At 57.9% G+C, this 27667-nt stretch overlaps 1 protein-coding gene across 1 annotated transcript; it reads right to left on the reverse strand.

The window, feature by feature from the left end:
* Positions 1-330: 330 nt before the first annotated feature.
* On the reverse strand, positions 331-27065 carry CTTN (cortactin). The gene is given in 19 exon segments (XM_070358980.1): positions 331-1360; positions 2109-2180; positions 2858-2999; positions 4421-4510; positions 6028-6176; positions 6798-6867; positions 8730-8785; positions 10587-10697; positions 11435-11545; positions 12083-12193; positions 14550-14660; positions 15480-15534; positions 16326-16478; positions 16480-16497; positions 18833-18962; positions 20797-20870; positions 21004-21090; positions 23076-23172; positions 27023-27065. Coding segments are annotated over 17 exon segments (1677 nt in total). The 5' UTR covers positions 23076-23172; positions 27023-27065; the 3' UTR covers positions 331-1223.
* Between the last annotated feature and the right edge of the window lie 602 nt (positions 27066-27667).

Raw genomic sequence — 27667 nt, forward strand, 5'->3', positions numbered from 1 at the left:
CCTGAAGGGGCCTTACTGCGCCCCAGGAAAACGATACCTTTGGCTACCTTGCAACCACCACTTGACTCACTTTGAGAACTATAATTCAGAAATGAGTTTTAAACATGGCATTTTCTATCTTGCATGGAATCCTTGTGCAAATAATTGACAATTAGAGAGCTAAAACATTTCAACTTCTAAAAAAAGTACCTTTTAAGAAGTGTGCCTCTTCAAAAGGGAACCTGGTTGCTCTGGAGCTGATAAACACCAGGCTTTATCCTGCTGGGTGCTGACAGCCAGGCTGACCCCCACCGGAGAATAAAGAGACCACGTGTAGAGCGACTCGGCAGCAAGTGGGTCAAAAAAAGTTTATTTTGAATATTTAATTTAAAAAAACCATACCTATAAGGTGTGCTACAGAAACTTAGATACAAGGATTGCATATAAAACCCAACCTAACCGTGGTAAAGCAAATGCACTTCAGGAAAGAAAACGCGTCCCTTGTGGTCACTGAGGTCCCAACACCCGAGCAGTTCCACAGGGTCACTCGGGAGGCTGCTGAGCAGGCCTCCCAGCCCCTCCCGGGGGACGGGCTCCCCATAGCAGCCCAGGAGAGCTCACGCTTGCTCGCTTCACATTCTCAGGCAAGTCGATCTGTTACATTTTGCTGTCGTTTAACACGCTATTTTGGCAGAAGAAGTACTGCTCCCTTGATGGGAAGCGTTTCTGTGGTTCCCCGGGGGAAGGGACCTGCCTTCCCGCAACATCCAGGACGAGAGAAGAAAGGCGGGGCTTTGCGAAACCTAGCAACCACCGCAGGACTTTACAGCAGGAGCAGCGCCTCCACGCGACCAGAACGCTCCAGTGCTTTCTAGAGCTTTCCCGCAACGCTAACTTCCCATCAGGCCCTTCCCTCTTTCTCCAAACCCCCCAGGACGAGGCCCCCACCACAGGGGTGGTCCTGCCTCCCGACGCGGGGCACGGACAACCCGCACTCGGGACTGAAGGTCACCCAAGTGGCTCCACGCCACAGTCGATTTGGCAAAAAAAGAAAATGCCTTAAATGCATAAAAACAATCAGCGGGTCCTCCAAGAAACATGATTACAATATATTAGCAAGTTCTGGGGCGTAAACATTTCCAAAAGCATCAGCAGAAGTATTAAATAGAAAAGCAAGAGTGCACACGCCCCTCCTCACCCTAAGAGGCGGCAGGCCTGGCGCAGCCGTGGCGGGGGCGAGGTGCCTACTGCCGCAGCTCCACGTAGTTGGCAGGGAAGAGCCCGTACCTGCCCTTGCACAGCCCGCGCCACCAGCCATCATCAATCATCTCGATGTTGGTGATGATGTCATCAGGGTCGAAGGAGATCTCATCGTCGCCCGCTGCGGAGGAGGCCAGAGAGCAGTGGTCACCCCCGGTGTCTCTGGGTCAGCCAACCGCCAGGAGGAAGACCCGCCAGCAGCCCCTCGAGCTGGCGGCCTCCCACGGAGGCTCTGCGGGGGTGCAGGGTGCTGGGGTGGAGGATCACGGGGGTGGACGGGTCCCGGTCTGCCCTGCTCAATGAGGGCGGCTCTGCACGCACATGGCAGCTACAGAGACCCAACCGAGCCCTTCATACAAAGCCCTGAGCCAGGACTTCCCTGGTGGCACAGTGGGCAACAGTCTGTCTGCCAACGCGGGTTGGACACCTTATCCGGAAGATTTCACGTGCCATGGAACAACTAAACAACTAGACCCTGACTACTGAAGCCCACAAGCTGCAGACTGAAGCCCGAGCGCCCTGGAGCCCTCTCTCTGCAACAAGAGAAGCCATGACAATGAAAAGCCCTCACATCAGAATGAAAAGTAGCTCCCGCTCCCCACAACTGGAGAAAGCCCACACAGCTAAAAGATGCAGCACACACAAAAAAATCCTAACCCAGACCAGATGGAATGGGACTGAGGAAGATACAGAATTCCCTGCGTTGTATCTGCAACTTTTCTATAACCTTGCAATTGTTTAAATATAAATTCTTCTTAAAAATTGTAAATAGCGTTCTGAGAGTCCTAACTCTTGAGAGAGGAGTTGCTGGAAGCCCCCAGTCCCGTACCCACCCCAGCCCTCCTTCTGGCCCGCCAGCGGTTTCTCACCAGCCTGGTAGTCATAGAGGGCGATGGCAGTGATTCCAAGGTCGTTTTCATATTCATCATAGGTACCTTCCTCTAGAATAAACCAGGGCCGAGTCTGAGAGAGAACCAGAGCTCCATGCTCACTCCCAGCAGACAGCCCTTCCCAAGGTCCGGGAGTCGCCAGTCGGGAGTCAGTGGCCCCAGGGCACCGAGAGCCGCCTGCCCCTCATACCAACAAGAGGAGCCACCCCAAGGAGCGAACACACAGAGGGATCATCTGGGTTGAGACTGGGACAGTTGTCAGGGTATAATTTTTTAAATTTCAAATATTCAGCACTATTGTCAGGAAACGTCCGTGCCAAGAACAAACGAACGGCGAGCGAGAGACAGCTGATCACCTGCCATCGTGCTCGGGGAGGTGAGCGCTCTGCCCTGGGCAGGTTCTCGTGCTGATTCCCAAGTCACTCCCCGAGGGGGAACGGGCCCAGACATACAGAAGGGAACCCCACGCTCATCTACCCACTCCACCTTCAGGGTGCCAGGGACCTCCATCTTGTGAACTCCGGACACCGGGGCTTCCCCTCGGGAAAGACGACAGCAGGAGCCCATCCTCCATGCCCACCCCCTCAGTGCCCCCCGCACAGGCAGGGGTCTCCCTGGAAGGCCCCGGGGCTGGGGCCACAGCTGAGGTGGGGCAGCTCAGCCCGCGGGAAAGGGGAGGTCTGCAGAGGAAAAGCAGCGGAGGGGGTGTGATGCAGGAGGCCCCATACCTGCTCGATAGTGGCCCGGCGCCTCCGTGCTTTCGTAGACGCCCTCCGAGACGTAGGCCTCCGGGTACTCCGCGGTCTCCACGCTGTAGCCCAGCTCAGGCTCTCTGCTGGGGCTCGGCTCAGCCCGGAATGAGGCCGCGTCCTGGGGAGTCAAGGGCAAGTTCCCGTGGCCCCACCGCCCAGAGCCACGCAGAAACCTGGCAGCCCCGGCCGACACGGGACAGACACGGGGGGAGGCGGGTCACCCGCCGACGTCCTACGAGCACCTGCATCCTGACGGGGCCCCTCCCCAGGATCCCCTCTCACCCCGACCCCGAGTCCCACCATCACTAAGGACCTGCCGGCCACAAGAGACGTGAGTTCCTGGGGCAGGTCTGGCCTGCTCCCCTTCGGGCCCAGACCACCATGGCACCCCAAACCCCCAGAGCCCCCAGCCCTATGAGGCTCTGACGACAGCTCCAGGGCGGCACCCCAGCCCTCCAGCTGGAGCAGACGAGCCCGCGCATGGCAGGTACCATCCCCACCAACACTGTGGAGGTGAGGCATGGGAGTGACCACCAAGCCACGCACAAGAGCAAAGGGCGCTCTGCTGACAGCCCCAAGCCGACCACCAGCCCGGCCAGGGTGCGCCTGGGGCACCCTTACAGGTCAGAGCAGCAAGGTGCCCGCATGGAGCAGCTCTAGGAAGGGCCAGAAGTCAGGCCCCAGTCTTCCAGAGGGTGGCAAGGGTGTGGGCAGGCGGGCAGGACGGCTGCACCTTGGCCAGACACCGGAGCCCCTCGAGAGCTGAACAAAGCAGCGACAGGCTCCTGCTGGCAGTTCCCCCGGAGGCGGGGGGCACAGACCAGAGGGCAAGGAGCGGCTGCGCTGGGGGGCCGCCCTGAGCAGGTCAGTGGTGCGGGGGCGGCCTCCCCCACCAGCGCCCCCCGCCCATCAAGTGGTTCAGGGAGGCTGGCCCGGCTGTGGGGCATGCGGGGGTGCTTACACAGGGCCCCTTTCCACAGCATCAGTTATAAAACCCCACCCGCAAGGCCAGCCCCGCCCACAGCTCTCCCAACCCCCGACCCCTCTGAGTCAAACTAGTGTGTGCTCCTGGGACTCAGCAAGGCACCCCGAGAGGCGACGTGAGGTGATGAGGAGACGGGGGGTGAATAGGACCCTGGGGCAGAGGGGACTCAAGCTCGGGGTGTGGGTGTGGACGGTGGGGGCCGAGCTGCTCTGGGAGGGGGCCACAGGGGCCTTTGGCGGAGGGATAGGGAGGTCGTTCTGTGACCAGGGATCAAAGGAGCAGGAACTAGGGACCGAGGACTCTGGAGAAAGGGCCAGGGAGAGGGGAGCTGAGGAGTGGTGGCAGAGAGAGGGAGGGAAAAGGCAGACTTATGGCTCCCGGTGTCAGGAGACGCCGCAGGGCGGGGGAAGGCAAGGGGTCGAACCCCGCACACAGGAGGCCTGCCCTCTGGGTCACTGACAAGCGCAGGCAGAGACCCCGTCCACAGGGCGCTGGGCTGGGAAGGGTGTCTCCAGGAGTTCAGAGTCACTGGCAAACCCAATGACAACACCAACCTCGTAGACGGGGCTCGATGGTGGCCTCTCCTGAGCCGGCTGGGGTGTGGGGGACGCGGGCGGCGTGGGCTTCTGGGCCCGGGCCTGCTCCTGAAACGCAGAGACACACAGTCAGCTCGTTCTCAGGCTGCCGGAGGAAGAAGCAAAGCTGCTTTGAAGCTACGGTCGTCTGCGCTAGCAGGACGGTCACAAGTCCTCCAGGTGCTGGAAACCCCCGCGAGGAACACCCCCAGGCAGCGAGTGTCCTTGAAGGGCTGGAAACAGAGACATTCCTTCCCACATTCCTTGCTCGCTCGCAAGACCTGGCTGTCAGGCATCCGTGACCCCTGCCCAGCGATGCACGTGGTCCGTGTCCTGCCTCTGGACTGCCGCTCACGGCCCAGAGGGCTCTGGAGCGACGCTGTGCCGAGGGGGCTCACACAGGGGAGGCGGCGGGACAGGCTGGATGCAGCGAGGGACGACACGGCAGCAGGGACAGCAAGAGACCCTCAAAAGCAAAATCGAGAGACGATCGCCACCACAAACCTCTCTTCTCAAGTCTTCCAACTCCTGCATCTTTCAGATCAGATCGCAGGAATTACACTCCCGAGTCATAAGAAGACAAAGGTGTTACATAAAAAGGAAACCAAACTACCAGGAAAAATGCCTCGGCGTGTGGGCCTACAACAAAGAAAAACTTACAAACGCCTAGCTAAAAACCTGAAGGAGAGAGAGCTTAAAGTTCCTGGCAGTTAAGAACGATACAAGGTAATTACGAGTGTGCAGTTATCCAACCTCATCACGTGTGACAAAGCGTGTGTCAGGGCGTCTGGAATCCCCGCCCACCACTCCCTGCCACTGCGCAGTGCCTGCCTCCGCCCCCACCCTCCCCCGATGGGGTCTTCAGAGCCCCAACCACCAATGTCTGCGGGCTAAATAAAGCTTTACGATCTGTAAGGCACCACAGGCATTACTGCAGACTCTGCCCTTCCTCACCGCCGGGGAGAGGGCTTCCACACCCGCTTCCCGGGCGAGGGCATGGCTGTGGCTCCCTGAGCTGATCTGCCTCCAGCTGCCCGGCTAGGGGGTGACGGACTGGCGCAGAGCCACTGGACATCAGTCCACTCAGAAGGGTTTTAGGAGAAGGGCCACCCCGTCCCTCTCACCTCTCACAGCTCCCATCTCTACTTTCCCTCGTGGAAAAAGTCTACAAAGAATCACAGAGCAACCTGCAGAGCCGGGCTCCAGAAGCAACAGCAACAAGAGCCCGCAGACTGCTCCTTCGCGGGGACTCCTCCTGTGTCCCCCAGCTTCCACCCAAGGAGGTGGCGGGCTCCCCAGGGGCATGGGTGGGGACAGAGTGCCAGGGAGACGTGTGGAAGCGGGCTCAGCCGAGGGCGTGCGTGCTGCCCGCCGCACAGGGCAGGACAGGCGGGCAGTCACCCTGGGCTGGGTCAGCAGGGCTGTCGGGCAGGTCAGCTGTCTCATGTCTGGGGACAAGAACCTGGGCCGTCTGTGTGGCTGAAACCGTCAGTGCGAGAAGGCGCCGAGTCTACGATAACCCCACGGATTGGAGACGGGCGAGCAGGGCCCGCGGGCTCCCAGCCCCCGGCGCCGCCCGCACTCACGTCCAGCTGCCGCCGCGCCGCCTCCTGCTCCTGCCGCTCCTGGGCCATCCTCTGCGCCCGCTCCGCCTCGGCCTTCCGCCGGTCCTCCTGTTCTTTCTCCTTCGCCAGGTTTTCAAAGTTTGCTCTGATGTTACTTGTTTTGCTGTTCACTACAGAGGAAGGAGAGACTTACCCAGAGCACCACTGTCGCCCCCACACCAGGCTGGCCCGGGGGACCTTCCCCGGGACCCAGGCACCGACCGGCTGAGCAGGGACGCACCCCCTCGGCTGCCAGCCCAGCCTCCGCCAGGAACAAGCCTTCGCTGCTGTGTCTGCCACACGTGCAGCAGGAACGTGGGCACAGAGCCCTGCATCTGGAACATTCTCATGCTCCAAATATCACTACGTCCTTTACCACCAGACACGAGGAAGATACGCCCCTAGGGAGGCCCTCGATCGAACAGTCAGAAGCACTGACTCTGAGCTCCACCCCCATGATGTTTCCTGTGACGGAACAGGACGGCCGAGCACCCCTCAAGGACCCCGGCGGACGGGTGAGACACCTGCCCTGGGTGAGACGCAGGCTGACCTGACACTTCCTGGGACGTGGTTTTCCCTGAATTTTGATTACGATAGGTAATCACCTGCTGCGCCCCAAACCCACAGATGACCAGGTTCTCCGTCAACGCTCCACCGGCTCCTGTCAACCCTCCTCCCGCCCTCAGCACCACCCTGCAACACCGCTGCACAAAATTTCTCCTGGGAAAGCCCTCAGGGCTGCCAGGACTCACCTGCTTCAACAGGGACAGTCTTCTGGTAAGACGAGGACACCGCGGCAACATCCTCAAAGGTGGAGGCGTTCTGCCGAGACACGAGCGGGGGTCAGGAGGGCTCAGGTCCCCTCCCCTGCGGCCGGCAGAGCTGCTGAACCTGCACAGGTGCTAAGATGGCCCCAGATCCTCCCAGGGAACCAGCCCAGGCCTACAGATCTCACCAGCCCACACACTAATGGAGACACAGAAAGTGTGCCAGCTCACCCCGGCTGGTGACCCCAGAATCAGCGTCAGAGAAGAGACGAATGTGTGGGGGAGTCAGCAGGGCCAAGGGTTTAGAGCAGTGAAAACTGCAGGAGTGTAGAGTGGCGAACACATGTTATCCACGCTCATCCAGACCCGCAGGACGCACAGCCCAGAGGTGAGCCCCAACGCCGCCCCCGGCCGTGGGCAACCTGAGACACAGGTTCAACACAGCTTCACGGCGAGGGGTGTGTGTGTTGGGGAGCACATGGGAAATCTCTGCACCTTCCTCTCGAATTCGAGAAAACTTCAAAACGGGCAGAAAAACTAACATCCCGTCTTCACGACCATAAACCCAGCATGTCTTCCTGAGCGCTCACCACCAAGGAGACCCAGTGTTTACAAGGGAGCCCAGAGGCCTCTGCTGTGCGGGGAGAGAACACGGCCTCCCCCCGCCCCCAGGATGGTCTCGGTGGCGCCCTCACCCTTGCCAAGCGCCCTCGCAGTCTCCTCTCCCGCCGTCATCCCACAGACACGGCCTCTGCCCGCACACTCTGTAGGCCCCCACCCCACCAGCACTGCCTGCCCTGCCTGGCAGCCCGCCCAGGCTGTGTCACCAGCCCTGCCTGCCCTCCCAGTTCCCTAGCCCAGCAGAAGCCCTGACAACCACCTGTGAGGCTCTGCCCGCTCCGTCCCCCTCACCCCTTACACCCAGGGGCGTCAGCACCCACCCCCAGCCCCGGCTACAAGCACGTGGTCAGAGCACTGACGCCGCCTCCTATCTGGGGCCACGGCCTGGCAGGTTCCCCGAGACCCACTCTCCACCCTGCGGCCAGGGGGTTGCTGGCTCCATACCCCATCTGTGTCCCACACACTTGCAGTGCCCTGTCTCCAGGCCCTCAGCACCCCCAGCCTCAGTGAGCGCCAGCTCTGCTTCCTCAGGACACCGTCCGCGGCCAGAGCCCCGCGCCCGGGGCCACACATACTCAGGGGACGGGGCCTTAGGGGTCAGCCAGGAGCCTGGGGGAAGGGAACTCGGCGGGGACAGGCCCACTCGTCCAGACTCCCACGGGCAGGGCAGCCGCAACCTCCGGCCACTGAGCCGACAGGTGCCGGGTGGGGGCAGCCCGGCACAGCTCACAGGTCCGCCCCTCCTATGCCCTGGAGTTTAGACTAGACCCCCAACCATCTGACGTGCTGAGGACTGGCTGACGGAGACCCTAGACGGGTCAGGAGGGCGCCCCTGGGAGAGCTGAAAGCGGAGCCTGTGGTCACGCTGGCTCTGGGTAGACTGTCACAAGCCCCTGCAGTGACAGAAACATGGTGGAGCAGCCTTCTCCAAGACGCAGCCACCACCAGGTGACCAGAGTAACCAAGGAGCTCCGCTCCCAGCGCGGCTCAAGCTCAGCACTTTCAGCACCAACAGCCACCTGGCCATGGGCCCCAGGCCCCGCTCTACAACACGACAGGGACCGTACCCACCCCACCGTGCAGCCTCGGAAGTCCAGGAGAGGACCCAGGGACACTGGAAGGGAAGCCCAGTGCTTGGGTCAGCTACCCCCACCGCCACGGGGATGACACACACCTGCCTGGGGAGCTTTTCAAAGATGTGCCAGGCACGCCCCCGGAGGCCAAAGACCACCAAGGAACAGTGGCCAACCCCCAGCCCTCGGCAGGACACACCGAGCAAGGAGGAGGAGCACTCACCTTATCCATCCGGTCCTTCTGCACCCCGTACTTCCCGCCGAAGCCTTTGGAGTAGTCTGCAACGTGACGACACGGCACTCAGCCCCGGGCTGAGGACCAGCGGCCACCGACAGCAGGTGCATGCAGACGCGGACACCCCGGAAAGCGCGCGCAAAGCAATGCAAGCGAGGACCCGGCACCCCGAGCCCTTGCCCGCGAGGCGAGTGCGCCTCCACCCGGGGTCCCGGCGGCAAGCAGGGGAGGGCAAGGAAGCGGTGGGCATGCTCCGCGTGCTCCCAGGGCAAGGGTGCGGGCGTGGGCGGCAGGCAGGGCGCACCTCCCAACACAGCCTCCACCCAGCCTCGCCCGCTGCTGCCATCCTGCCCTACCCAGCTTTAAAGAGAGGCTCTGAGGTGCGGTTTCTCTCGTTCTTTTGAAAGAGAGGAAACTCCCATGGACGTCTATCAGCCCCACTTAGGCCACAGCCACACAGGCCCACGAGACGGTCACAGCACCGTGCAGCACCAACGCCACACACGGCCAAGGCCACGTCCGTGTGGTTTGCGGGGTCAGCCCCAGGGGATTCTCTGCCTCCCTCCCTGAACACGGGCTGAGGGCCTCTCAGGACACAACACCCGGCCAACTGCGTGTCCAGGCCCTGAGGGAACTGCGCTGAGCATAAGCACATCTTCATCTGGACTCCCAACACCACCCAGAACCTCTGTGATTCCAGCTTCTTGTGTGTGAGCACACACCCAGACCCTCCTGTGATTCCTGCTTCCTGTGGGTGAGCACACACTCAGAACCCCTGTGATTCCTGCTTCCTGTGTGTGAGCACACACTCAGAACCCCCTGTGATTCCTGCTTCCTGTGTGTGAGCACACACTCAGAACCCCCTGTGATTCCTGCTTCCTGTGTGTGAGCACACACTCAGAACCCCCTGTGATTCCTGCTTCCTGTGTGTGAGCACACACTCAGAATCCCCTGTGATTCCTGCCCCCCAGTGCCCTGTGTGTGAGCACACACCAGAACCCCTGTGATTCCTGCTTCCTGTGTGGTGAGCACACCTCAGAACCCCCTGTGATTCACACACTCAGAACCCCCTGTGATTCCTGCTTCCTGTGTGTGAGCACACACTCAGAACCCCCTGTGATTCCTGCTTCCTGTGTGTGAGCACACACTCAGAATCCCCTGTGATTCCTGCTTCCTGTGTGTGAGCACACACCCATAACCTCCTGTGATTCCTGCTTCCTGTGGGTGAGCACACACTCAGAACCCCCTGTGATTCCTGCTTCCTGTGTGTGAGCACACACTCAGAATCCCCTGTGATTCCTGCTTCCTGTGTATAAGCACACACTCAGAACCCCCTGTGATTCCGGCTTCCTGTACCTACTTTCTGCTTCATTGTGAAGGAGTTAAATGCAGACAGGGTCATCGAAAAACAAAACTCTAAAGAACACCCCCAGAAGTAAGACCCCAAAACCAAGTGGACACGCCTGCCCTGTGCCCCTCTGGTCCAAGCCCAGTAATCACACTCAACCGAACACATTTCTCCCAGCCTCAGAGGCAGGAAGGTGGCTTATTCCAGTCACAGTACCCGTGTCAACAGCGAGAGCTGCCGGGGGAGCCGAGGGAGGCCAGGCACCCGCTCCAGAGACCAGTCACCTGCAGTTCACACTCCCTTTTACCAAGCATACACCCCAGAGGTTACAGGTGAGAAGAAAGTGAGTGGGGAAGAGAGTGCGCAGGGCGTCCGCTCCGCAGAGCAGTGTGGGGAGAGCCCAGCCCTGCGGTGACAGCGGTGACCAGAGGCCGAGCCTGAGGTCTGCGCTAAGCGGGGGCGCGGGGGGGGAGGGTGGGGCTGGGAAGCAACTGTGCCTTGCTGGGACCCGTGCTTGGCCAGTTTCTCCTTGTAATCAAACCCCACAGCACAGGAGTCCTGCCTCTCGGACTGAACACCAAATCTGCCTCCGAAACCAGTCTTATAATCTGAAAATCCACAGGTGACCATGGAGAAAACAACCAAGAGAGGAAACAAGTTTGGTTAAAATCGTAGAAGGTTTGCAGGAATCAAACACATTGCTTCGAGAAAACGAGAGCCCTGTTGAGTGAGGGAGCCACAGAGCCAGCTCCTGGCATCACCGATGGTCACAAGGGCTCAAGAGGTTGAAGGACAAATGAAATCTGAACGGGTCAGCCACGGCCCGAAAGCAGGCTAGGACCTGTCTATGAGCTGGTTGGGAAGAGCCACTCCAGGCTCCGAGATTCATCCAAGGGTCCTGCCTGCACTGCAGACAAGAGCACGTGTCTCTGCACACGTGAGAGATACGTCACACACGTGGCCTGTCCCCAGCCCTGCGGCAGCCCCGCTCTGGACCCGCCGCCTGGGAGGGCGCGAGCCGGGCTCTGGCAGCCACTCTCCCGGGGGACACAGCCCGCCTCCTGGCTGGGAACACAGAGCCACCCCTTCAGCCACCCGTGCGGGCAGAAGCAGCCCCTGGGAAACTGCGGCGGCAGCCCGGGGCTCCAGGGCACGGAGGCCTCACCGCAACCCCCCAGGGGATCACTACAGGCGGAGGGGTCTTTTCAAAGCCGAGGGAGGCACAGGGACCCTCCCCGCCCCCAGGGAAGACACGACACACTGCAACCCAAGTACCGCGAGGCCCAGCGCACAGAGCCGAGCTCTGTGAACAAAGCCGAGCTCCGGAAGGCCGCGGGGGACGCACCTTTCTGGGACTCGTGCAGCTGGGGCTTCTCCTGGTGGTCCCAGCCGAGGGCACACTTGTCCTGTCTGTCCGTCTGCACACCGAACTTCCCCCCGAAGCCTTTCACGTAGTCTGTAGACGACACAAAAGGCCACAATCGAGGATTAACAGGGAGAAAGCACGTTTTTCACAAAGTTAAACACATACAACTTGCTCAACCCGCGCTTGCTCCTGTGTGTGAGCTTGCTCCAGACCTTTGGGAAAACTTCCAGTGACCTTTGTTAAGAGGACCTCCCCATACCATGGCCAGAAAGTACCCCCAGCTACAATCTGGGTCTCCTGGATAAACAGAGATGGGACCCCAAAAGGAAGACCCAAGGCGTGCTGTTCAACCAGCACCACGGAGCCCGCGGGGTCTCTTCTGCACACAGACGGGCGACTTGAGGGCCGTTACCAGCCACTCTGCTGAAGTGTCAGAGCTACAAGATGGCCGAGGGCTGGGTTTCTAAGTTAACAGCGCTGGTCTGTACGTGCTGTCTTCAAGTTCCATGTTTAACAGCGCATCTGCCCTCAGGCCTCCGGGTCGTGTTCTGGTTCTCCGCGCCTGTTCTGATGGTCACCCCGCACACTAACAGCTGCTGGCTGGGGAAGGAGCTAAGCTGAGGCCACCTTTCTGGGACTCGTGCTTCTCGGTTTTGCCTTGATACTCGAAGCCGACGGCGCTCTTATCCACCTTGTCCTTGTCGATGCCGTACTTGCCACCGAAACCTCTGGAGTAATCTGCAGACAAGAAAAAGCGCTGTCCACACACCAGCCGTGGGAACAGCAAGCATGCTGGGAACCTCAGCAGTCTGGAAGGAAGGACTGCTATCATTCCACTCAAAAAAACAAACCAAGGGGGCTTCCCTGGTGGCTCAGCGGTAAAGAATCCGCCTGCCATTGCGGGAGACGTGGGTTCGATTCCAGGTCCGGGAAGATTTCACACTCCGCAGAGCAGCTAAGCCTGGGCACCATGACTACCGAGGCTCTGTCCTCGAGTCCGGAGACCCCCAGCTACTGAGCCCACACGCCCGAGAGCCTGCGCTCTGCGACAAGAGAAGCCACGGCACAGAGAGGCCCGTGCAACTGCAACTCGAGCAGCCCCCTGCTTGCCGCAACCAGAGAAAAGTCCTCGCAGCAACGAAGACCCAGTGCAGCCAAAAATAACTAAATCAAATTAAACCACCACCACCACCAGGGGGGCCTCCCTGGGGGTCGAGGCTTGAGACTCCACGCTCCTAAAAGGCTTGAGACTCCACGCTCCTAAAAGGCTTGAGACTCCACGCTCCTAAAGCAGGCAGCCCAGATTCAATCCCCAGTCAGAGATCTGGATTCCAAAAGTTACAATAAGGATCCTAAACACGGCAACTAAGATCCAGAGCAATCAAGTAAGTAAATAATTGAAAAAATAAAAAATCTTTAAGGCTTACTCTAAGATTGCAAATGTGGAAAACACTTAAAAGTATTATTTATATGCACAGAAGAACTGAAAAAAGTAGCACGTATAGTGAATGAATAACTGTAGCATCTCTCCTTTAGTCCAAAAGACGGCATGAAGACCAAGTTGACGTGAAGCTTCTGAAATCAAGGATGAGCAACAGGAGCAAGCTTTTAGGTCACTCTAGGCAGGGACTTCCTTGGCAGTCCCGGCAAAACCAATGCAGGGGGCACGGGTTCAATCCCTGGTCTGGGAAGATCCCACCCACCGCAGGGCAGTTAAGCCCATGCAGCACGACTACCGAGCCTGCATGCTGCTCCGACTGAAGCCTGAGCGCCGAGAGCCCGCGCTCTGCAACAGAAGCCACCACGATGAGAAGCCTGTGAACCGCAACCAAGAACAGCCCCTGTTCACTGCAACTAGAGAAAGCCCGCGCACAGCAAGGAAAGGCAGCAAAAATTAAACAAACACTAAGTCACCCTGCTTCCTCAACTACAGCAGAGACGAGATGGGACACCTCCAGAGACAGCACCAACATGGAGCACCTTCTAGGAACTCAAGTTCCGCTCAAGGCTAAGTTACCATAAATACTAGACAGCTGTTTTACACACAGCAGGCTCCGTCACAGACCCATGAGCGGGGACTCAACCCCACCCAAGCAGGCCCAGAGCTGCCAAGGACTGCTGCGCTGCTCCAGGTGCTTCGGCCTCTGCTCCCCAGCTTCCTGGAGGCAGAGCTATTCTTCTGCAAGGGCATCTGGGGAGAGGGTCTGGCAGAATGAACAAGATCCAACAGCGGGTCCTAAGGAGCATGTGCACACAGGACACAGGCGGACAGGTGTGCTCCCGGCACGGGGCGGGGCAGCCCAGTGCCGGGGCAGGCGGGCCCTTGGGCAGAAGGGAAGCAACACCCCCAGTCCAGCAGCCCTTCCCTTGAGAGACGCCCAGTCATGGGTGCCGCCAGTGGCGGCTTTCATTTTTGATTCTTAAAATTCTGGAGATTTACAAAGCTATGCGAGCTCTGAGTTCCTATGTCACCAGTGATTCAAAAACTCGAACGCACAGGCCAAATAAAACACACCATGCAGAGCAGCAGCCAACCTCACCCTCTGCGGCAGGGTCAGGTCCATGTGTCCAACTCCACACACGCACCTCAGTGGGCAGAGCGCTGTAACTGACCTCCAACGGGGGCACCACGCGAAGGGAGGGTCAGGCCGGCCGCCAAGGACAGCCTGGCAGCATCCAGCGAATTTTAAGTCCAACATGCTTGACTCAGCGACTCCACCGCTAGAACTCATCTTTTAAATAACCACTCTTGTGCGTAAGACACAGGACAGGAATATTCACGGCAGTCAGTTCTTAACATCCAAACCTGGAAATGAGCTCAACTCCACCTTCCAGAGAGGAACAGTTCAGGAACTACACAGTGTCCATGCAGCGGAGGACTGAGCAGTCATCGAAACGACGACAAAGCCCCTACTCCGACCAGGTAAGAACAGGGATGTCGAAACCCTTCAAGCTAAAAGAGCTGTATAAATAAAACATCAAGCGGCTGGCACGGGGAGAGGGAGCTCCCTGGGCTCGTGTCAGTAAACGCACGAGCAAGGTGGGGCTGCAGGCGCCGACAGTCAGCGGGGTGCGCAGCGGCCCGCCCGCCCACCTCTCTGCGACCCGTGCTTCTCCGTCTCGCCCTGGTAGTCGAAGCCCACGGCGCTCTTGTCCACGCGGTCGGACTGCACGCCGTACTTGCCACCGAAACCACTCGAGTAGTCTGGGGAGACAGGGTGGCAGCAGGAAGAAGCGTGTCAGAGCAAAATGCCATTCCGGTTAAAAGCAGCAGGAGCAAAGCATCGGCAGCAATGCACCAGGAGATAAGAGCACGTTCAAAGAAGCACGAGGAGCCACCCGCCGTCAGATGGGGCGCCGCGCGTCGTCTGGTGTCCCTGCAGTCTGGCCCCTTCCGACAGCTGGAGGGCAGAGGTGAGCCACGGGCACACTTTGGAAAGTAACCATTCAAATAAAGCTCAGCGTGTGAAGAAAGGGACATGGCCACATGGGTCTTTCTAGAAAAGACTGGAGCCCACCAACACCCTGGGCTGGGTGGACCAGACAGACCCGCCCCTAGAGCGCTCCCAGGCCGGCTACCTCCCTGGTCATCGGATGCCCTGCAAGAGGCGTAAGCAAACAAGCTCACAAAAAACACCTCAAGTGCTTTGAGGAAGCGATGTGCTTTCATTTCAGAAAGGGCTGACAAGTGAGCACAAGCTCATGAAGACCAGCCAGCACTGTGTTCACAACAGCTCGCACAATGTGCAAACATCAGCACCGAAACAGCTCTGGTCACTATCCTAAGGGGAGAGTCTGCTTTGCCAACCAAGCTTAAGAGCAAACTGCCCAAGGCAACGCTGCTCAGAGGAGGGAGGCAATGAGGAGACACAAGACCCGGGTCCACTCGCTGCCTGACGGGGGCCCCGCCACACCACACCCCAGATGCCTGAGGGGAGGGCAGTGTCCCGACCCCTCCGGATGAGGCCACGAAGGACTCCTGCCTTCAAAAGCAGGGGGGCTTTCTGCATCTGTCCCACCTCACCTTTCTGTGAGGCGTGTTTCTCGGTCTTCCCCTGGTACTCGAAGCCCACGGCAGACTGCAGTTACAGAAAAAGAGGAGATGCAGATTTTAACGTCTGGATCCATGAACATGACATTTTAAAAAACACGAACCGTGTTATTGGTATTTTTTTATTTTTTTATCTCCTAAGGAATGATGCTAAAGCTGAAACTCCAGTACTTTGGCCACCTCATGCGAAGAGTTGACTCACTGGAAAAGACTCTGATGCTGGGAGGGATTGGGGGCAGGAGGAGAAGGGGACAACAGAGGATGAGATGGCTGGATGGCATCACTGACTCGATGGACGTGAGTCTGAATGAACTCCAGAAGTTGGTGATGGACAGGGAGGCCTGGCGTGCTGCGATTCATGGGGTTGCAAAGAATCGGACATGACTGAGTGACTGAACTGCAGCTACTAACGCCCAAAGTACCAGTATTTTGAATTTGCACACCTTGAAACACTGAAGCCCAGGGGCCGCCCCAGACAATGAGCGAGGCAGCTCTCAATGCTACGACATAAAATGAGGGGGCTGCCGACGATGAGCCAGGGCCTCGAACCAGAGGAACAGCATCAGACACTCAGCACAGCCCTGGAAGTGGGTGTGAGGGGGGCCCTCTGTCACTGTGACACAGGCAGGGACAGGGAGTCCCCACTGTCCCCTGGGACACATCGAAGGCCATCTCAGGGCCACTCGATGAGCAGGCACCAACATGGAGGTTTCTACAGCAACCAGGGGAAAACTCTCTCACCTCTCAAACAGCCAATCATCTCAGAGCATCTGTGAAGGGGCGGGCGGGGCCTCAGGAGCCTGTGCTCGGGACCCCCACCTTGCACCCCCACAGTCCGAGGCACCTCTGCGCCACTCCGAGATGCCCAGAAGACACCCGGAGCGAGCTCAGTCTACAAGGTGCGCCAAACTTGCCTCCAAAGCCCCGGACGGAGTCAACCTGCAAGCAGTGCTTGGAAAGCTTTGACTGGTACTTCATGGCCGACAGCTGACTGGAACAGGGGCAAAGTGAAGCGTCAGTCGCCCACCAGCATTGCCACACTGGACCCGCCCCCCACCCTGAGGCAGCCTGCACTTCTGCTCAGTGTGGGTGATGCAAACAAAATCACTCAACGTGGAAGCCGGCCCAGAGGGAGGTAACTCCAGGGGGCATTGCAACACCAGGCCCCCCAGTCAGGTGTTCCTGAACCCTCTCCACACCAGGCTCCCCAGAAGTCTCCCAAGAACCCCAGCCACAGGGGGCCTTCTGAGGTGCCTGGGCATGAAGAAACAGGAGGCCAGCCCCCAACCAGAACCACAGAGCCAGCAGCCTGCCAACGACTCCTAAGCCCACTTCCAGGAAGACTGCTGGCAGTGATCACCCTCTTCAGGTGGGACACTGCCAAAGCACATGACCCAGGAATCAGGGCACAAACTGGAACACAGATGGCATGCTTCAGGCACACCATACATTCAGTGTCAACACCTGCCACACATCCAGCCTGCCCAGGTGTGCAGTGGGGCCTGCCACCGCCTCATGACCACCAGTCAGGGAAGCGGGTCTGGTGACCTCTCAAGGCCACATGCTGACCGAGCAGTCCACCCCGAGCTTTCCGCTGTGTGGTCAGCAAGCCATGGCCCACGGCCCACATCCAGCACCGAGGTTCTTTGTAAATAAAGCTTTCTGGAACATACAGATGTTTCTGAACATCTGTTCATTTACAGAAAATCTATGCCTAACTTTGTGTCAAGACACTACAGCTAGTTCAGGAGCCAACCGAGACCCTGTGGTGTCCAGGAAGCTAAAAATATTTATACCCCGAACTCTGAGCGGCCCGGCTGCTCTAGTCACCCAGGCCCGACCCTTAGAGGAAGGCACCAGGCTCCCTCGGCAGAATGGAGAGTGGTCACAGACCTCTTTGTGGACACTGAGGACACAGGACAGATGACTGACGCATGACCCAATGCCAGGCGAGGAGGCGGCTCGTCCAAAGCCCAGTTCCTACTCAGGGGTCACCCCCACCTTGGCTCCCTCCTAAAATAAAGCGAGGGGCCTGCTGGCACACTACCAACTCCTCTCCCACTTGTTTATCTGGAACTTCAGCGGGAGCGTTTAGGGTCCAACCCCCACAGGGTCACCACCACCTCTGACAACTCTGCAGGCAGCTCAGGGCGCATGTTCTTCCACAGCCGGGGAGCAAAGCAGGTTTTACTTTCCAGTCTGGAGCTGTTACTTTCTCTCCCTCCCAGGCTGGATCCAATGCCCACAGCTAACAGCCGATCCAGAGCACCGCAGCCTCCAAAAACCTGTGGCAGAGACCACCCATCTGCAGCTTCAGGGTCTCACCCAGAAAACATCAACAAGGGAACATGGAGGCAGCAGCACCCAAAGGATCCCCCAGCATGACTCTTCATCACTAAGAAGTCAGAGCGAACTCTTCCAAAAATGTGGCCAGAGTGAAAGCTTAGCGATTCTCCCAACTTTCTGATCAAAACAGCTTTCTCCCCCAGATTGGCCTTGGTCCTACACTGATGAGACTCTATTTCTTATTAGACAGTCAGCACCAGGCAGAGCACTGCAGGAAGCAGGGATGACACTCTGGTCGTGGGGGGCGCCCCTCTCTCAAGCAGGTGCTGGCCTGCGAGTGCGACAAGCCCTGTCATTCCGGATGAGTCCGATCCAGGCACAAGGGGGACGGGGTGGAATTACAGAGGAACCCGACCCCAGCTGACACCTCAGCACAGAGTAAAGGCAGACACCTCAAGCTGCCCAACCAGAGAGAGAGACGGGCGCCCGCGTCACTGCACGCGCAGCACGCCTGCCCCAGTCTACTGTCCTCTCTGCAGTTCAGTCCCACCTCCTCAGACCTGCCTGTCCTCTGCCTGGTGGGCCAGGGTCTTCTCTGAAGGTCACCAAGTGCGGAAGGACAGCAGTCAGATGGCTGCCTTTCTAGCCTCGACAGGAACCCAGGCGCTGAAACTCGGCTCTGGGCTGCAGATGGGAGCCACTAAGGCTGCAGCCCGAACCGCAGCTGACACCCAAGCGGCAATCCAGCCGCCTGCGGGCCTCCGTTCCGGTCAGAGCCGGCCTCTGGGAGGACCTTATCTCCAGCTCCAGGATTCCCAGCACACCACTCCCTCCCCAGCAACTCAGAAACTGAAGAGCTTCCAGAAACTGCAGCCCTTCTCAGCTAAGCTCAACTGAGAGTGGGTGACTTCTGGCAAATCTCATCCTCAACAAGTGGACTCCCAACTTTTCAATGGAGGGGGAGGGCTGAGTGACAACCCTGCTGACCCTGGTGAGGTCAAACACACCAGGACCCTGACACCACGTGGGCCGGCACTCACCTTGTCCATCCTGTCCTGCTCCACGCCAAACTTCCCTCCGTAGCCGTGCGAGGCTTTGGGTCCCGTTTCCAACTCCTTCTCCTTGAGGGTCTGGTGTTCTTGAAACACATTCTCCCGCAGCTTGTGGATGCTTGGAAGGAAGAGATGGAAGAAAACATCAGTCAGACAGACTGCCAAGACGTGCGTCTGGGCTTTCTGGGAGGACAGACAAGGACACCATCTCTGCAATCTGTGAGGTTCTGCTCCCCAGTGGCTCCCCAGCCCGGCCTCCCTTGTGTTCACTTTACTGCACCTCCAGCTGCCCTCAACTCCAGCAGCTCTCAGAGTCAGATACAGGTTAATGGGGAAAAAAAAGCAAGTCTGAACACACCCAGTGAGTCATCTCCAAGTCCCTACAGAAGCTGGGCTACGATGTGGACGGCATTCCACCAAGTGGAGGACAGCTCCTCGGGTTCACCAGACACCTGACCCAGGACAGCCAGCTCCGTAAACATCACCAGAGGCAAACGGGAGACAAAGCCCACAGGTGCACACCCGGACGACCCTAGGCCAGGAGCCCAGAGACGTGGAATATTCAGACGGCTTCTCGCTATGTGAAGCACCCCGGCTTTCCATTCAAAGGTGAAGTGAGAGGCTTTCCGAACTTAAAATGTAAAAGCCACTTTCACTTTAAGCGCTAGGAGCAGCAGGACAGATCACCAGATGCAGCCAGAACCAGGCAGGCCAGGCAGCTATCACCCAGGGCTGCCGAGGGCCGCCTCACACCACAGCCACATCTCCACATCCGGACGGCAATCCCGGACGTGCGGCTTAGAACACCAACCAGGCCTGGCCACCTCCCAAGACCCTGACGAGCTGGGGAAGAAGACCAGCCCCCAAGCACCGCTGGAGGGACCTCAGGACACCGAAGCAGTCCTGCCTCGGGTGTTCTCTGAATTCTAACCCACCCACAGGCTGCCTGATCAGAGAGAGTTCTTTTCTTCTCCAATCTGCCCTCCCCAACGTGTTTTGAAACCACGGGGGACAGCAGGGCTAAGAGGCCTGGATGACAAAACCAGGTCAGCAGTCAGCCTGACCCCAGAGCAGGGAACCCGAGGCAGCTCCCAGCACCAGCTCCCCCAACCGGTCCCAGGCCCTTCTCCGAACAGCTGCGAGGCGGCGGGCTCAGCGAGTCAGGAGGGAGGAACACTTGTGTCTAAAATGCCCACACTGCAGACTTCACCCACTTTTCTGGATGAACGGCTGAACCCTTCTCAGCCCAGAGGAGCTTCATTTCACTGCGGAGATCCTAGAGCCTAGACCAGTGCTCTGTGAACGACCCAAGCGGTCACAACCAGGGGAAGGGAGCACACGTCCGCACTGAGGCCAGCGCAGGCGGAGATAAAAGTCTGAGCACATTCTCAAAGGCCCTTTTAGCTACACCTCCCAACAAGCAAACAAGCTGCCCCGGAGGTGGCGAGTTAAGACTGGCCAAGTCAGGGACAATCCCTGCTTCTTGCAGTTCTCCTATCTCGACCTTCATGAGAACAAGAAGTTCAGGACTCAGCTCAGGGTATCCAACTGACAACAACAGAATAACACTGCAACAAAACAATACAAATTAAGGACGGGTGTTTCTGATCTAGTCTTCAAAGACAGCCCATGCTTTAGAAACCTCCCATCTGCAGAGAGAACAGCTTAGTTAACTACGTTCCTGGATGAAAACCACAAGCTTAAAAACCAGACTGGAGAATTAAAAGTAGAGGAGACACCGGCAGTGAGATTTTTAAACCACTGAGCGCGTCCGCGTCCGTGCAGATGCACACACGCATACACGTCAGGCCTCGCCCTCACCTCCTGTGTGAACTACAAGGGACCAGACAAGGCAGAGGCAGGGCTCTCGCGCTCACCAGCGGGGAGCGGGCCCCCTCGCCCCTCACGGTTCAGAATGTCTCTGTCACACAAAGATCGAGAACGTCTCTTACTTGATGTGCTCCTGGTGCCCAGATCCTTGCACAGTTTTGGCTCCCCATCTCTGCTCTTTCTCACTTACGTCATTCTGAAAAGGAAAATAAAGAACGAGTACACCCCCACGCCCTGGACTGTGAAACAGCCCCCACCCGCCGCCAAACCAAAAACCTGGGAGGACCCACTTCAGGAGACGGGAGGGGCGGGCAGACTGGGGCTCCTACCACGAAATCGGGGTCGGTCTCCCAGTCGTCGGCTCCCCCGTCGTCCGGGGTGATGGACACAGTGTGGCCGGCCGAGGCTTTCCACATCTGGAAGGGCAGCGCTGAGGGTCACAGCCGCCGGCAGAGCCCTGCCCAGGGGCCCACAGACGCTCTGCCCGGGACCCCACAGGGAGGGCGGGGAGCTACGTGCTCAAGAGGGCCACTCGTGGGACTTCCCTGGGGGTCCAGCAGCTAAGACCCCCAGCTCCCCATGCCAGGGGCCCAGGTTCAATCCCCGGTCAGGGAACTAGACTCCTGCAGGCCACGACCAAGACCTGGCGCAGCCGAATAGATTTTTCTTTTTTAAAAAAAAGGTCACTCATAATCCCCGTGCCTGAGTGACACTGGAAGGATCAAAAGAAACCTAACACGGGAGCTCTAGCACTGAAGCCAAAGGGCAGAAGCATGGGAGAGATATTCAGGGCTTCAACTCAAGGGAGGAAACTGGGAAATAAACAACGCCACGTGTGCTGCTTCACTCAGTGGGACCCCCCCGCCCCCAGCCAAGCCTCCTGGCGGCAGTGCTGTCCCACTGGGAACGCACTACCGCCAACTGTAAAGTCTGCTCCGTTGCATCACGGTTTTATTTCAAAGCATCCATTTTGACTCAAAAATAATTACTGGAAACCTAACAATGATTTTCTTAACTTAGACTCTGACAAGTCATGCAATCAGCCAAGGGCTGCTTTGCCATCTGCTTGGGGAGACGCAGGGCACACAGAATGCCAACTTCTGTGTCGGGCAGCCCTGAGGCAGGCCGCCCTGCCTCCTCAGCAGGCCCTGAAACTCTAACTTATTGGCTCGGAGAAAAATGACCCAGCCTCACAGCCGAGCCACACTGCTCTCTCCATAACTACAAAGGCAAAATCTAGCCTTTCAGGAGTTCAAAAGAAAGCAATGAGAAAAATGGTTTTGTTTTCCCCAGAAGTCCCCATAAAACTGCTCCCAGGCCAGAAGCAACTGAAGGCTTGTTTTCACGCAACCAGAAGCCCGCACCCTGGTGTCTGAGCTGAGGACACTGCCCATCTCGCATGGTGGGGCCACACTCCCTGTGCTCTGTGTGGACCCAGACAGGACAAGAGCCTTTCACAGACCTGAGAACCCCCGAGGCGGGTCCACCTGCACCCCCGGCTCTGCGAGGTCACAAGTCCAAGGTGGTGGCGGGGGGGATCAAGGGGCACAGCTCTCAGATTCCCAGACTGGAGTGCTGCCACGTCACCTGGGCAGGGAACCATGAGCCACCAGGTGGGCAGGACCAACACAGTCCCCTGGACACTGTCCCACCGGGACCCCTGCTCCCCTCTAATTAGGTGAAGCAAGGCAGGGAGCGCCCTGACGCAAACTGCTTTGAACACAGTCTCCGAGAGCCGACAGGCCAGGCTCAGCTGCAGCAGGAACAACCAGCATGCCCATTCACAGATGGAGACACAGCTGCCTGAAAGCCAAACGCTCTGCCAGAAGCCTCTGCCTCCCCGAGTCAAGACTGCCCGTGGCACCATGCTGGCCTGAGAAGGGGCCGCCCACCAGCAGGACTCCAGTTGCCTATGGTCTCCTCAGCCAGTGAGGGGACGGCCAGTCATGCAGAAGGACGGGGTCTCCAAGGAGACTCACTCCCCACCCAAGGCCAAGGTGAAAGCCACGTCCTGGCCTGTGGCTTCTCCACGCTGGCGGCGCAGAAGTCACAGGGCCCACTCTCCACCCGTCTGGAAGCCAGCCTCACTTGTGGGCAGGTGAGCACTGGCCGGCTCGCACCAGCATCATGGCTATGGGTTCCCCAACCCCATGGAAGAGGAAGAAGGGGCCAGGGGGCTGCCAGGGGTCCTCCACTCCAGGGTCGTGTGGAATCCCCTCCGCTTTCTAGACCACAGGCAACACCAAAATTGACTTTATTTTTCAAATAAGAAAATTTCCTCCCAGAAAATTATCGTCCCTATCTCTGCAAACCTAGGGAGAGAACACCCCTCGCTTTCCTTGTCAAAGGGGTTTCCCTGACTGCCCAGTGGAGCACATGAGCATGCTCATGGTGCACAAACCTTTCTTCTCCACGTGCAGATGCGAGACGCTCACAAAACTCTGCTGAAAACGCAGTAATCCAACGAAGAATTCCCAGGCATTGGGGAGAGCTTCTGTCTGTAAAAAGATTAAGAGTAAAAAGCTCAGAAGGATATGTGCTGACAGGCACCCTGGGCGAATCTTTGTGTGCTGAGATCCTTTTAGAATAGCTCTGAAATCCTCCCCAACACAACAAGGTTTTATAAAGAAATGTGAAAAGAGGGTGGGAAGATTTCCATTTCCCTAACCAAAGAGTTCAACTGACTTTCAGCCACAGTGAGAAACTACAGGAAATAAAAAAGTTCTGAACTATTTACCACTGTATGAAATTTCTTCTTAATGCAGACAGAAATCATTGCCTCAATTGCTAGCGTACATTTTGTGTGCTAAAATCCTGAGAGCTTTCCATTTCTGGTTCATCCTAATTCTGCAATAAAATTCCATTACTCTGGGTATGTATATGTGTATATGTGTGAGTGTCCCCGGTAGCTCTGACGGTAAAGAAGCTGCCTGCAATGCGGGAGACCTAGGTTCGAGCCCTGGATGGGGAAGATTCCCCAGAAAAAGGAATGGCAACCCACTCCAATATTCTTGCAGACAGAATTCCTGGACAGATTAGCCTCGCGGGCTACAGTCCATGGGGTCACAGAGTCAGACATGACTGAGTGACTAGCACTCTCACACTTTCACATATATATGTACACATGAGAAGCACTCCCCATGGGATGGTGACATGGCGGGGCTAGAACTCTGAGCAGTGACAGCTATCAGAACATGAAGAATGTTGACTCGGGGAGCAAAGGAGAAGCAAGCTGCGTCTCTAACGAACGGGTAGGGTTACTTCATAAGACCAAGACTCCAATTCTCCAACCCACCAGCTCAGCAGCTCTTCCCTCAGACCACAGGACAGCCCTGACTACACATGGCACTGCTAGACACTACAGATGACTAGAATCCCCTTGTTCCCCAGAACAGACCAGTCACAGGCACACACTGTCTGTGCTGACATGTGGCCTGGCATGCATTAGCAACCAGACAGAAGATGCTCTGCTGGCCTTCCTCAATTCTGCCTTTAGAAATCCTAAATTGTGTAGGTTTCTTAGTACATTCTAGGTACCACAGTTATCATCCAACATCTATGAAAACCTTCCCAAGGGTAGGCTGAAATCTATAATAATCTATTCCCTCTCAATATTTTTAATTAAAAAAAAAATCATGAAAACAACTCTTTGAAAAACTGAAGGCCTTTTTTTTTTGATCCAAAGATAATGCCTCTGGACCCTACCTACCTCATACCACACACAATAATTAACTGGGGGGAAAAATGGATCAAAAAACCTAAGTGTCTGAACTAAAACTATTGAATTCTTAGGGAAAAAACAAGCACAAATTCTCATCACCTTGAATTTGACAGCAGACTTTGGATGTGACACAAAAGCACAAGGGAAAACAGAAAAAAGTAAATCGGGACAAAAATTTTACACTTTTTGCTTCAAAAGACACCTATCAAGGTAAACACAATTTACAGAATGAGAGACACTGTTTTCAAATCACCTATCCAGAATACATAAAGAACTCTTACAAGTCAACAATAAACAGGACAATTAACCACATTTTTAAATGGTGAAAGGATCTGAACAGACATTTCTCCAAAGACATACAAATGGATATGCTTGTGAAAAGACAATATCACTAACCATCAAGGGAATGCGTATCAAAGCCGACCTGAGATACCATTCCACACATTCTAAGGTAGCTACCAAAAAACAAACAAGTTTGTGGAGGGTGTGCAGAAATCAGAAGGTTCTTATGCTGCTGGTGGAAACGTAGATGAAAGAATCTGGCAGTTCTTCAAAAGGTTAAACACAGAGGTGCCATATATCCCAGCAACTCCACTCCTAGGTATACAGAAAACTTGTTCACAGAGCATAACTCCTAACAGCCCAAAGTGAAAATAACCCAATATCCTTGTGATACAACGATAGGCACACGGCAGGTGGTCTATCCATTCAATGGAATGTTACTAATGTCTGACGATAGAAGGAGTGAAGTACTGACACCCCCTACAACATAAACGACTCTGAAAAATCTTAGACTAAGTGAAAGAAGCAGGACACAGAAGACCATATATTATACAGGCCCATTTCTAGGAGTGGCCAGAGTCTGCTAAGTCTACAGAGAGAAAAAGGGGACTAGCAGCTGCCTAGTGCTGGGGGTGAGGGAAGCCGATAAGGTTTCTCTGAGGAGATGAAACCACGCTGAGTTAGCCATCTATTCGCCCACCCTCTCCAGTGTAGCAGAGAAAACAGGTCTCACAAGGCCCACTCTCCACACCACCATTACTCAGAGGACTCCCCTCTCCCCTGCCTCCTGCACAGTGAAGACAAGATGCCTGATGGACAAGGGCCCAGGACGGGCGCACTGCAACACAGGGCAGACCCCTGGGCTCCGAACTCTCTCTCTCAACCGTGCGCTTACCCAGCCCCTGCTGCACTGTGCTGACCGAAGATCTGAGTCACCACTGACTCCCAAGTTAAGTTTTTTACAGATGTGTCTCTCAAAATGCTTCAAATAAAAGGTCCTGGGGACACACTGCCAGTTACTGAGGGGGATGTGGAGCAGAGCATACAGGACAACCCCGCACACCCCTCCTCGCTCCTCTTTCGGTCTGGGAACACTTTCCACCCGAGAGGCGCGGGCCAGCCTCTGGCACCAGCGCGGTGACTCACCCGCCGTCAGGCCCTGCCCAGCGCCGGCCAGAGGGGCGGCGGGGCAATCACGCGGTCGGCCCCAGCGGGTTAAGCCCCCATGGAGCTCCGGGGGCCAGGTCACCGCGGAGCCCAGCGGGGCGCTCGCCCGGGACGCCTCAGAGCTCCGTCCAGCGGGAAGTGGGTTCCGCACCCCCGCTCCCCCGGACCCGACGCGGCCAGATTCCACGGGAAGGAAGCCCTGTCCCCTTCGCCCCAGACCCTCTGCAGGAGCACCCAGCTTGCACGAGAGTGACTCCCTTCCAGGTGAATTCCAGCTCGCACCCAGAGGAGGGGCTGTTCCCAATCCAGAGCCGCTCAACTCTGCTGCCGCGCCGGTCGCTGCATTTCCACTGACCTGATTGCAACATCTCCCCGTAGGTGTGGGCCGGGGAGCTGGGAGCGAGCGGCCCGCCCTGCCCTTGGGAGACCCCGGACCCTCCCCCTCGGCCCTCCGCCTCCTGAACTCCCGAGTCCGGGACCCCCGCTACCGGTAGGGCTCCTCTCCGTCCCTAGACCCTTTCGGCTCTCCGCCCCGTCCCCCTAACCCTCCAGGTCCTGGACCCCCTCCCCGGCGGTCCCCGCTCTTCCCAGGACCCTCTGGGCCCTTGTCCCCCTTCCCTTAAACACTCAGGGCCCGGCCTGTCCCCTCCCCGGCCCCCTGCCCCTTCCTCCCGACCCCCAGGTCCTGCACCCCTCCTGTAGGGCCCCTCTCCTATCCTACACACCCCCCTCAACCTTCTGGCCCCTTCTTCCCAGAAGCCCGGAGATCCTCCCCTGAGGCCCTGGACTCTCCTCCCAAGCCCCCTCAGGACCGCGTGCCCTGACCCCTCAGGCCCTGACCCCTTCCCCTTCCCCCAGCCCGCCCCTCTTTCTCCGACCTCATCCCCCTCCCCAGGACTTCCCTCAGGCCCGGCCCCTTCCCCTCAGCCCCCGGCCCCTTCCCCTCAGCCCCCGGCCCCTTCCCTCAGCCCCTGGCCCGCCCATCCCCTTCTCTGACCTCGGCCCCCAGCCCGGGGAAGCCTCGCCCGCGCTCCCCCCGCGCGCGAAACCGCGAGCGGAAATGCGGCGAGAGCGCCGCGGCCGCCGCTTCCTTCCCGTTTCGGGACGTGGCTGCGCCTGGGGACCTCAGCTGGGGAACCGGCCCGCTCCCCCGCCCGGCGAAGGCCGAGCTCGCTCACCGCCGCCTGGGGTCGGTCCGGTCCGGCTCGGCACTGCCCAGCCTCTGCCGCGCCCGCAGCTCCCAGGCGCCCCGCTCCACTTCCGGTTCCGCGGACGGGGGCGGGGCCGCATCCGTCCCGGAGGCTCCGCCCCCGCCGGCACGCCCCGCCCCGCCGGGTCCGCGGATCCTGCGGCCTCCCTTGTCCACGTGGCGCCGGCAGAGCCCACCGCTGGCGCAGGCTCGAGCTCCGCCCGGTGCCCGCCTGCGGAGCCTGCCTAAAAGTGAGATGACGCTAAAGGGTAAATTTACGGAGCGCCCACTGTGGGAGGGCCAGATTGTGCTCACATGCACAGTCCTAGGTGGTCGTACTGGATTCATAGCACCGCCCGAGGTGACAAAGGGAAAACGAGCGGAAAAGGGGACAGTGCCAGGTACTTTGAGCACTGAGGACGCAGGAGGTAACTGTGACGGCCAGTCACCTGGGAGGAACAGGTGACTGTTCCTCCGTCCATGCGTCCATCCATTACCCATCCGTATATCATCCGTCCATCTTCTCCTTCCATTTTCCGCCAATCATCCATCCACCCACCCGTCAATCTCTTCGTCCAGAGAAAGCCAGATATGTATCAGGAGTAGAGGTCAGCAGAATAAACGTGGACTTTGC

The sequence above is a fragment of the Bos mutus genome, chromosome 22 (assembly GCF_027580195.1).
Source record: "Bos mutus isolate GX-2022 chromosome 22, NWIPB_WYAK_1.1, whole genome shotgun sequence".
Taxonomy (NCBI): domain Eukaryota; kingdom Metazoa; phylum Chordata; class Mammalia; order Artiodactyla; family Bovidae; genus Bos; species Bos mutus.